We start from the raw sequence: 11,745 nt of genomic DNA, 5'->3' as shown, positions 1-11,745 counted from the left end.
GAAAGGACCTTAAGATCATCTAGTTCCAATCCCCCACCATAGGCAGGGACACCTCACACTAGAACATGTTGCCCAAGGCTCTGTTGACTTTGGAAACCAAGACATATTCCTCTTCACTGGTGTGTATAAAGGGTGGGTTAGAGAAGCAGCAAGGACTATCTGTGGCATAGTTGACCACTGGTTTTAAATGGATAATGGAAAGTAAATCCCCTTGTTTTCAGAGCTGAGTTTGTAGCTCTTCTAGCTCCATCACTGAATAATTACAGTCCTGCAGACCAATGAAGAGTGCCCAACCCTCACCCAAAACCAGCAGGCGAGTAGGGTGTATCACCTCCTCCACCTCCAGCCCTCTGGCTGCCCAGCAGAAGGAAAGGTGCTGCACTGGAAGCCAGATCCACAGGGTGAGATGAACAAAGGCCATGTTATCTGGGTGCCAGGCAGGGTGCAAGGCAGCAGGAGTCCTGCATGGCTGTGCAGGGGACTTACCCGGGTTGCAGTCTGTGAGGAGGGAGCAGATGGAGAGGAGGACTTTAGAAATGGTTAACGCTGGACTCCAGTTGTCTTTTAAAATGTCCAGGCAGATGACGCCTTGGCTGTTAATGTTACAGTGGTAGATTCTTGTCCGAAACGTTACCTGCAAGAAACAGGCATTAGATGGTGTGCCCGGTCACTGCACAACGAGCTCAACTGACAGGCTAACACCGAAGGGATGGAGGCCACGCAGGCTACCGAGCTCCAGGGCCACACTGACGGCGGTCAGGGGGCAGGACGGCACTGGGGCACGGCCGGGCCGGGACTCTGCCGCCATCTGGCGGCCGCTGGCGGGAGCACACCGCCCCCCCGCCGGTTCGGGACCGGCCGAGCCGAGCCGAGCCAAGTCGCGCCGGGCCTGGCCGAGCCGCCCCAGTCCCTGGTACCCCGGGCCTCGGCCGACCGCAGCCGCCCAGCGCTGGAAAGGAGTTTCCCACCTGTTGCTCCAGCGTTAAACAGGACATACAGCCCGAGTACATCTTGGAAACCAGAGGCTAATCACGAAGAGCCTTACTGCAGGCATTGGAACAGGCTACCCAGGGCAGTGGTGGAGTCACCATCCCCGGAGGTAGTTGACAAACCATGGAGATGAAGCCCTCAGTGACATGGTTTAGTGGTGGACGGGGCAGTGCTGGGGTAAAGGTTGGTTTTTCCCAACCTCATTGATTCTATGCTTTAGAGTAAATAAATAACCACAAGTCACAGGAGCGTGTGGCTGGCAGCACTGCTTCCAGCCCCTCCGGGTACACCTGAGCAGTGTTAGAAACTGGGACAGGTGATGCATGGCCCAGGCTTCCCATCCAAAGGAAGGGGAGCCAAGACATAGAACATGGGCCCTGGTGTGAATCACTGCAGCCTCAGCACAGGCTCACGACTGACAATACATTCACCATCTCCCTGCTAAACAACCACCAACTTCCCAACTGTGGGTGCTTATGATCACCGTGAAAGCCAGCTTGTGCGAGTTTTATTCATTTGGGGGTTTTATTATTATTTTAATCACTTTTTATCTCTCTGCTCACAGCAGCCAAGGGGCCTAGGGCTTTAACACCAGCATTTTTCTCCCACTGGGCTCCCAAGGAAACATACAGTCCCCCCAAACAGGCTGGGTCACTTGGAATCACAGCTCCCATCTCTTCTAAGAGCTCAGCAATCGGAGGAGTTGCTTGGATGCTATTATTTTCAAATCTGGGAGATGTGAGTGAGCCAGGCAGCTTGCCACGGAACTTATCCGAAAGGGAAATAAAAGCACCATGAGCTGTTTCTGGGAGAAAACGGGACCTGCAAGAAGGCCTTACTGACTCGCTGGATGAATCCGGTGGAACTTGCACGGATTAGGATCATCTGTGTGAATAAAGGCTGGGGGGCTTACGCCCTAAGTCCTCAGAATTTGTCAGCTACCCACATTCACAGGTTTTATTGTCTGTTTATAGGCCAAAGGGGTATTTGTGAAACACACTGGTAAGTGTGCAGTGTGTCAAGAACACACTAGTGTTCTCTCTCAAGAAGAGACCAGCTCCCACATGAAACTTCCCAGCCAACCCTCGTTTTTAACACCCTGATGTGAAAAGCCTGCCTGTGACCCTCTGCTCACAGGCACAGACAGGTGACACAGCTACAAACCACCAGTGCCTGCTGTGTCCCTGCCCCTGTGCACTGCATCCGCGCCATTGTTTCCAAGAATGCTCCCAATGCACAGAGCACACAGTCTATTTTCAGACTCGCAGAAGCTTGTCACACAGGAGACACCCACGCTGCACACTTGGGGACACTTTCTGCTTTGTTCCATGTAAAATGCTTGGATCTTAAGATTAAAACAGGAAGCAAATGAACAAAAAAAACCCCAAATCCCTACATTCCTGCACATTATGGCTAGGAACAGCAAAATAACTGCAAGAATGAAGATGTGTCCTCTTCCTTCTGCAACAAGCTGCAACTCTGAAACCAAGAACCCCTGATGCCTTCCTACCTAGGGAAACTTAGAGGTAAAGCAGGCAAGAAACCAAAATGACCTTTGGTTCACAGATCATCGAACCCTCAGAGGAAAAGCAGCAATGACTCCTACAGTATGTGGAATACCACATACATCAGCCTGAGCAGACGGCAGATCCAACCCTGCGGTACCTGCCCCAACCCAAACTGTTTAGGGCAAAACTGAAGTTAGTGGCATTCGCAGCTGCTGGCAGTATCTGTGCCCCAGGTTCTGAGCAGCCTTCAGCCCAGCCCCACTGCTTGCTCAGTATTTCTGTATTTGACCTGCAGCTTTGGTCTCTTTCCAAGAAGGCTTCTAAATGTAGGTGAGGTAGTAATTCTAACAGATTAAACACTTCCAGAGGGGGAAGCATGGAGCATTTCCCATTTGATACAATAAGGACCAAACTAACAGAGAGGTCAAGACTTCTAATTTGCGAAGACAGAAAGTTGTTAATCCTGATTCTGAGCACAAAAGCTAAATACTCTGTTGGCAGTCTCCCAGTCCAGTTGGCTAATAACTGATAACAAAGCATGAATGCTGCTTTCCTTTAAGAATAAGGCTTAATTGTTAATTATTATTTGTGAAAGAGGGGAAAGAGACTCTTGATCATTTGCCGAACAGCCTGGTTCCTTAATAAACCTTAAGATATAAGGGTTATATCCACGGCACCAAAACCAGTTTTCTCCAGTTAGAGGAGCACTTCCTAACCAAAGCACTGTAGGACAACATCTACATTTGTTTTCACTTAAGCAGCAAGTCACAACTGGGATGGTGTTAGATGCATGTAGTCCAGCTGTTTGCCATTTAGTTTTTGCTGATGGTACATAAGCCTAGTAGATTCAGACCAAAACCAAGAGAAACTGAGCTCCTTAGAAAGTAGTACAACGTATCTGGGGTAAAGAGAACAGCAAGCGGAATAGCAGAAAAATAGACTATAACTGAACAGTCCTTTGGAAATGTCACACCTGAGCTTACATTTAATGCAGTAACTACATAGAGTTAAGCACAGCTTTTGAAAAGGCACAAAAGATGCTAATCTTACCCTTACCCTGAAGTGATGGCAGAGGTCAGTTTACACGAGCAGCAGAATGGGAGTGGGGGGAAAGAAGTGCTTAGAGGTTATTAATACAAATGATCAAAGCACACACCAGGTCAACACAAGCTACCGTTTTCACCTCAACAAATGAAATCTAACTCAAGTATAATGTAACTCTTGGGAAAAGGTCCATTATAATAGTATGAAAGAATAGTAATCATCTTGAGGACTAACTCTGAAATTCCGATTATACTTGTTTATTGGATTCTCCTGAATCCAGGCCCACCCAGCATGTGCCTGATTCAATTGCTATCTGAAACAAAGGCAAAACCAGAATACCACACAAAATGAGAAAACATAAAAGCAGAGAACAGATTAACACTAACATCTTCAAAGATGGATGGAAGGCTCAATAAATGCAAAATAACTCCACTATACATATTTAGGACAGGAGAGAGACTATCTGTTCTGTATCAGATTTCTCCCACTGAAGTTCTTGTACCATGCAGAGCATTTCCAACTCTAATTTTAAGACCTTTAAATCCTCCATCCTCAAGTACAGCAGTGCAGCTCCTCTTTATATCCTTCCAAGAATCTGTTAATATCACTTCTAGCACAGTCCTCTGGCTCTCCTGTTGCAACCTCCTCCCCTCAAAAGTTTGCTCCAATATACTAAAATCAAACCCTCAGCTGAAGATAGACCCAGCCCTCAAAAGCTGCACCTGTATATCCTTCATCAGACATCTCTAGGATGTTCATTGACCACATGGCATTTGTCCTTGTAAGAACTACCCAGGACTCAAAAGAGGCAGCACAGGTTTTTTTCCACTGGTCTTGCAAGGCTTTGCAAGGAAGATTGCCTAGGAAACTAGTCTCTAGAGAGCTTCATCTTTTCAGAGGTGAAGGCTTTTGAAATGAGCTTCAACGAGGTGCTCTACCAGTGCTTATCATCAAAACAATACACTGGCTTTGTTTCAAGCAGCTATTTCTTTCCTTCTTGGCACAAAAGACAGCTCTAGGAAGGCTATGGTAATTACATTAGTCCTACCACTTCCCACAAGCAATATTTATTAGTCACTGCAAGCAGTTGGTCAATGTGAAATCAACAAATTAGTGGCAATAAAGCAGAAGCAATATGATAATTATATTTTCCACATTATCATTGATTAACACTTGTGCAGGCGTTAACAAGGAGCTGCTGTAAGAGTCTGAAAAATAAACAGGTTCTTCACTTAAACCTAAAGTGCCATTCTATTAGTGAATCTCCACTAAACTAGTCTTTTAAGGCCTCACTAAGTGATGACTGGTTCTTTTTTAATCCCACCCTTCTTTTCATCTGGGTGAGGGTTTAGATTCAAAGATAAAGGCAAAGAGATTCTTGTCAGAAGTGCAGAGCAGAAAGCAGGGCTGAGCTGCAACAACAAATCTGTATCTTTGGTTCTGCATCAGGGAACTTGGCATATAGGGCTGTCTAAACACCACTGGTAGTCACAATATGGTCTTGTAAAGCATCGGGCTGGATAAGGCCAAAATAATAAATGCTTCTAACCTGTAGCATAGACAGCAAAGGTGTAGCATAGAAAGCAAAGGTGTAGCAAAGCACACATGGCAAGGTAAAAGCTCCCTCTTTAAATGCTTACCGGGCTCATGACACAAGGTATTGCATAGCGTTGGTTGGACAATAAATTATCCATGCAAACTAATTCAAACAAAATAATGAAAAACTATTCTGAACTGAGTTAAACTCTAACACAAGGCACAAGAGAACCATCTATGCTGCCAGAGAACTTTTGAAGAGGAATGGACAGGCATCAGCAGGAAATCACTAGAGATGGCCCAGGGTAGACCACGCTGCTTGGGAACCGGTACCCTAGCTTAGGGGTAGAATTTAAAGTCCTGTTGATGCTACCAGAAACCCTGCAGTTATGCTAGCAAGAACAGTCAGTTTCCTTAATTTAGGAATTTAGCTTGTATTAATTTTTCTGGTATGACCAATTAGCACTGTCTGCTGAGATGGCCTCAACTATGGCAAGTCATTCTACAGCAGACTAGACCAGTCTGAAGAAGGGGTGGTCACTGATGTTTACCTCATCAATGCAACAACTTTTAAGTAGAAAGTTAAACATGCACATAAATGCTTTCGATACAAGGCAAACATGAAATGTATACACAACCACCTCTTCTTGTAACCCAACACTTCCTCCAGCCAAGTACGTGAACCACAGGATAACATTCACTTGCACTGGTATTTGCCTTGCAGCACTGGAACATAACACTGGAATGTAAGTGCTTCACAAATATAACACACCTACAGAAAAAGTCTGTACTGTACAAATAGGCGAACAACGCAAGTATCCAACAAAACTGAAAAATTAGCTACTACTTTAGTGGTCAAAACATATATAACTGTTATGCTTATGGTAACTGAGTGGTTTGAGAAACAAGTATTGATATCCTTTCTCCTCTCCCCAAGTTTATTTGCTTTTCAGTTTCTCAGTCCTGTACCGATGCTTGCACTAATTGTGTAGGGTGTCTTATACACGGAAGCAGGGAAAAAGAAAGCAAGCTCTAAAACAGGGATCAAGAGGATGTAAAAGTAGTTAACATTAGCTAACAGTAATGTCCAACAATGTAATGTCTGAAGTAAGCTTAAGCTTGTTCTTAGAGTGGCTTTCAAATGGGCTGCATTCCATTAACACCATTTCCTAGTCAGTGGTCTGCTGAGTGTTCATGGCTTATAAGGTCAGCTATAGGTCTCTTACCTTTGGAGGCTTGAAAGGATATTCTGGTGTAAATGTGATGTCAAGGAAGAAAACACCTCCCTCATAGACTGAACCTGGAGGTCCTAGAATGGTTGATCTCCATTCGTAGATGTTATCACCTTTGGGACCAGCACTAAGAGATAAAAAAACCAAATGGTTTAGGGATAGTACCACAGTTCAAATACATATGACCTCTTACATTCTTCAAGTATGACATGGAAGGAAGTTTCCAATGTTTAATTTCATACACCACCTGAAGTAAAGACAGGGATTAGAAGTAGATTAAATGCTTCCAAAAATCTCAGAAATCTTACCTAGGCTTATTAGTGCTCCAGACTGCTTAGCAAAGCTGAGAAACTAGAGGTGGGGTATGGTTTTCAGCCTCTTCTACACAATCTCAATAGGGAAGTTATAAAGAACGATTTCCTGCTGTATTTCAGAAATGACTCTTCCAGCTCAGCCTTTATAAAACTGTACCCCAGAGACCATACTAAATAAAGGACTTATGTTGATTTTATTAATATTGTGTGTTCTTTAAAATGGCTAAAGCAAGACTCATGGTATAATTGAAGGAAGCCAAATATAAAATGATACTCTTAGATGTCAAAACTCTCTCTACACTTTCATCATTTTGCTACACTGATTTCTAAAATGAGGTCACATGAACTCATCCCACTGATACTGTTTGTATTGTGGAACTGTTTTTGTAAGGGGAATTAAGATCATAATGTCAAATTAAAACAGCGCTTTCTCAAATCAGCTTTGTGTAACTCTAGGTTCTCCCTAACCTGCCAGCAGCTCACCAAGAGCAGTACAAATTAAAGGTGTTGCAGAAAACAAATGCCTGCTTGTTGGAAATTAGTTTTACTGAGATCCTCAGACACTTACATTCTGCAGTGTGCCATATGTCACAGAGCACTTCTAAGTAAAGCTCAACCTACAAAGCCATTAATGCTTTAGGACTCCATTGCTACCTCTTTCTTTCTCTGCTGCTATGGTAGTATTTTATCTCTAAGATGCCAGAGCTGAAAAAAAGTCCCTTTTCATAGAGGGAGGTGCTGACACAGCTTTTTCCATCATGGATGTACTATGACTTCAGAAATCTCTCCTTGCTCTGTAAGGGGCTGGATTTTAACATCCCTAATACAATGAAAACCAGCCTTGCTCTTCTTTCTCCATTCTTCTAACAAGGTTAATGTAAGACAGAAGGATTAAAAAGAAAAGGCTCTTTTCATATTACAACAATCATGGAGCAGTATTACTTGAGAAGGAAGGCAATCCAATACATTCAGTATATGCATGACAATATGCATTTGATTATTGTGAAGGGAACCAGAGTAATTGCTAGGTGTTAGTAACAGTGTTACAAATAGAAATACAATTAAAAAACCATAAATTTGCAATGTAGCAACAGTGATTAGAGTAATGCTTCCCCCCCCCCCCAACTCTTTGCAGTGCTGGCAAGCATGTTCTGAGAGCAGGGGAAAAATCAAGGGAGAGAAAGTGAGCTAATTCTGTTATCAAACCTAAGAATTTATTTTCAGATTAAACTAAAAATAGAAGTTCTCAATATGTTGGTGCTAAATAGTTCAACAACAGCGAGACTATGACTAAAAGCATCCTTCTGGGCAAGGAAAGCATGAAAGAAAGCAGTAAAAGGAGACAGGTTCTCTGCAAAGTGACACACTAGCCACCAGGGAAAGATTTTTCTCCTCAGAACACAAAACCCCACACAGTGGTACTAAGTTAAAGTAAAAGCCAGTCCCCCTGAACACTCCCGGCATCCCACTCCACCTTAATGACTTCTCCGTGTTCTATGCAGGTATATATATTTGGGCACTCAGTACTCTCCAGCTACCACTTATGCATTAGACGGGAAGAGAGCTGTATTTTGACAGGAAACTCTACCTCTTCAAAGACATCAGCTTAACTATGCAACTTACTGAAAAGGACTCTCTGGGGTACCCTTAGCCACCACTCCAAGGAATTACCTCTTTATGTACGTATTAGCAACCTACTGACACAGTGCCATTACTGCAAGTTCCACCATGATCATCCTCCCCTCCCTCCCCTAAAGGTGGAGCTACTGAATAGAACAGGTACTTGAGCTTTGTTAGCACCATTTACTGTTGGAATTTATATCATGAAAATTGCCAACTGGGAGCACTTCAGCACTCAAGAAACGTGATGCGCTATTAGCATCGAGTACAGCCCCCTGAACCAACCAGAGATATTGCAACATTTTGCATTTTATTTCCAGCTTCAACCCAAAGGACTGACAATAAAAATATCTCACAGTTAAAAAATAATCTATTATTATTTGCGATAGTCTTTGAAATCTCTTGTATCCTATTAGGTTTCCAATTAGAGCTATCACTGCACAAAAGTAATATACTGCTAGACCTCCGTATTAAGAGAGTGTAACATCTTTGTAAGACATCAGTAGGCTTTAACAGTAATGTACTAAGCTTACCTTTTAGGCTTTACATAATTCAATTAACAGAGTGAAACAGCTATAGATGTTCAATTTTCATAAGAAATCAATGTTAATATGTAAAGGGAAGGCAAAGAGGAAGATGCAAGTCAGCTTCAGAGTGCAATATTGCTCGGATTTAATTAAGGATTAGGTAATATCAAGCAGCTCAAGAAGACCTAGTGCTTAATAGAAAAGTGACAATTCTGGACCACAGCGGCATTAACTTTTGGTGGAAATACAAAAACTGTCAAAGGTTAAAGATTACATTCTTTGTTTAAAAATCCCTGAAATCTCTGCTTCAAAAAGAAATTCACTGATGTGTAGATACAGGGTTCACAGGCACAGCTGCCGCTTTGCTTGTGTGTCACCACTGCTCAAATTAAGTGTCTAGATCTAATGCAACATTTTGAAGCTGTCCAATATATGACCACTGGGAAGACAATTTCAACCAATTAAATAGAAATTGTTTCCACTGCAAGACAAGAGTATGAGAGCAGCAGCTTTCTGTACCGAGCTCAATAGCCCACAACCTCTTCACTTCCACAGAAAGTAATGAGACAAAAACCAGTAATGCAGAACAAAAGATGACATCCAAAAACCTGGAAAAATCCCAACCCATCATTATCATACTGGGCAGCATGTGTTACACAGCAGTGCAACTGAGAACTCTCTTCCCTGGAAAAATGGTGATATGCTTAGCGAAGACACGCTGTACCCCCTGTAACCACTATTCCTGATCGTTCCCAAGTTGCTGCTGGGCTTCTCCTCTGGACAGATGTTAAGAGGATAATGCCCTTAGGAAACTACCCAGTGCACAGGTAGTTTTTGTTCAGGGACTATGTAACTTTCCAAGTCTACAAGCAGCAGTCTGAATCCTCCTGGTAAATGCAAGATTGAGAGAAAGCCTTGGCACAGGTCAGATGAAGCTCAAAGTCCTGCCTGGGCCAAGTCCTAACCAGCCTTTTGTCACTTTGGAAAAACCTTATCTTCCTCTGCCTCCCTTTACTGACAGGTGCTATATTCTTTTCAACTTGAAAAACAAACAGGTAAATTAGAAATGCCTGCAGCAAAGGCTGGGGAGCAGAATGATGCCCATGTAAATCTGCTGCCTGCTCAGATGCCATGCAGTATTGAGCAATTGTAAACATAGGCCTCTGTCTCAGAGATTAAGTGTTCATGAAAAGACACACAGAGACACAATTTTTCATGTATTGAAAAGGCCAAATGACAGACAGTCTGCAAGAACAGCCAGCCTGGGGCTTTCCTGTATTAAGCCAGTGAGAAACAACCTACACCACAGGCCTGAATTACATGATACCACCCTGATACTTTGCACACACAAACTCAGCTCCTTCCTCTGCCCAGGCATCCCTGGGCAAACCACTCAAATTATGCATATGCCACAAAGGGAGGGCAGGACTTTTTGGTATTTGCCACATACATTTGATGTACAAAAATCCCTTGGAACGCACTGCTGGTACTTTCCAGGAGAATGACTCAGAAAGAGCCCACTGTTTGTCAACTTGCTAGTACATTTGGAGACTACCTAGTCCTTTCTAGGAGTTGACCAAATGATAATATAACATAAGCTTTTCCTCTAGTGACAATGCAGCCTGGTGAATACTGTAGTTCCTCTTCTCCAAGATACAGAAAACATGCAAGAGCAGATCACTATAGTGATAAATGAACCAGAATCAGTCGATGCTAACAGGTTAATATTGTGACATACCCAAAGCAGCATATATTCCTTTTAACAGCTAATTTTGCAGAGTAGTTTAAAAATGCCAGAGATGTCTACCCATCAGGCTGATGGGAAGAAGGGCAATTGCATGGTATGCTGAAGTAAATAACAGTTAATGAAAAACTAAAATATGTTTCAGTTCAAACTGCAAGTAACGAAACCGCAAATTCATACTCCAACTACTCCATATCCCCTAGATGCTATTTTTGAGGCTATTTTGCCCTGAACAGGAAAAGTCTGATGCAAGTAGCTAAGCTCTTTTGAAGTTGCACACTTGTGGAAAATAAATATAATTTCCAAAAACACTGCAGACATGACCTTTTCCAAGGGACACAGCTCAAACCAGAAAGCAAACAACATACTAACAGCACATGGGAATTCCAAGGTGGCAGAGAATCTAATGATCTCCAACATAAAGCTGTGCCATTAAAAGCTGACAGCAACATCAAGATTTTGTTGTTTTATTTTGTAGCAAAGAACAGTGAAAGACTGAACACAGAATGGCACCTTGGTGCCACTGGACACATCACCTTACTAGGCAGCTTCAGGAAATACTGAGTTGAATGTTAGAAGGTCTCTTTTTTTCCTTCTTTTCTTTTTAAACAAGCAAGCCCAAAATGCTTTAGAATTTTTGACTGGCAGGGAGGCAGCATATTGTTCTGGTGCACACTGATTTTCCCTCCTAATGCACCTCACTCCTGACCTCAGGGTAAATATGCTTTCTTTTCTGGTAGCCCATAAGTGGGTCCCCGCTGAGCTTGCTCACCTGCATTTTTAGGCTGAATCTGGCACAGAGATTGCAAAGCAACCCCAGAAATCCTGGCTCACTGGGGGAGGCAGGTGTAGGGTCAGAACAGCTCATCTAGTTTAGCCACTGAAAAATCATATACTTACAAAATCCCTTTGTCAAAGAAATTTTGCTCTCCAGATCTTTAAGCAAATAGTGTTAAAAATGAGAATGTCAAAGAACAGAGTTAAAACCAACCAACCAAACAAGAAGTTAATCCTTTGACTGCAATGTCACTTCAAAACCTTCATATTAATGCACAGCTCGATTTTTAGAAACAAATTGTCACCTTCTGTATACGCTTTAGCTACCAAAATACGTTATTATTGTTATTACTATAGCACTGAGACACTCCATTCAGACAGGACCTCACTATGCTTAGCATGCTACAATGCAGTCCAAAGACTTGTGTACAGAACTTACACAGGTTTTTCAAT

At 42.9% G+C, this 11,745-nt stretch overlaps 1 protein-coding gene across 2 annotated transcripts in view; it reads right to left on the bottom strand.

Moving 5' to 3' along the window:
- The window catches only part of LOC308218173 (ubiquitin-conjugating enzyme E2 E2), a gene marked incomplete at both ends in the record, with an annotated part of 320,704 nt that overhangs the window by 599 nt on the left and 308,360 nt on the right, over positions 1-11,745 (bottom strand). For both annotated transcript variants that reach the window (XM_080611910.1, XM_080611909.1), the window contains 2 exons: positions 487-634; positions 6,305-6,437. In XM_080611910.1, the coding sequence (XP_080468036.1) occupies positions 487-634; positions 6,305-6,437 (281 nt within the window). The remainder of the gene's footprint in view (positions 1-486; positions 635-6,304; positions 6,438-11,745) is intronic.

Source organism: Psittacula echo (assembly GCF_963264785.1).
Source record: "Psittacula echo genome assembly, chromosome: 2".
Lineage (NCBI taxonomy): Eukaryota > Metazoa > Chordata > Aves > Psittaciformes > Psittacidae > Psittacula > Psittacula echo.
The sequence above is the reverse complement of the archived record's forward strand: the minus strand, read 5'-3'. Positions and strand labels throughout refer to the sequence as shown.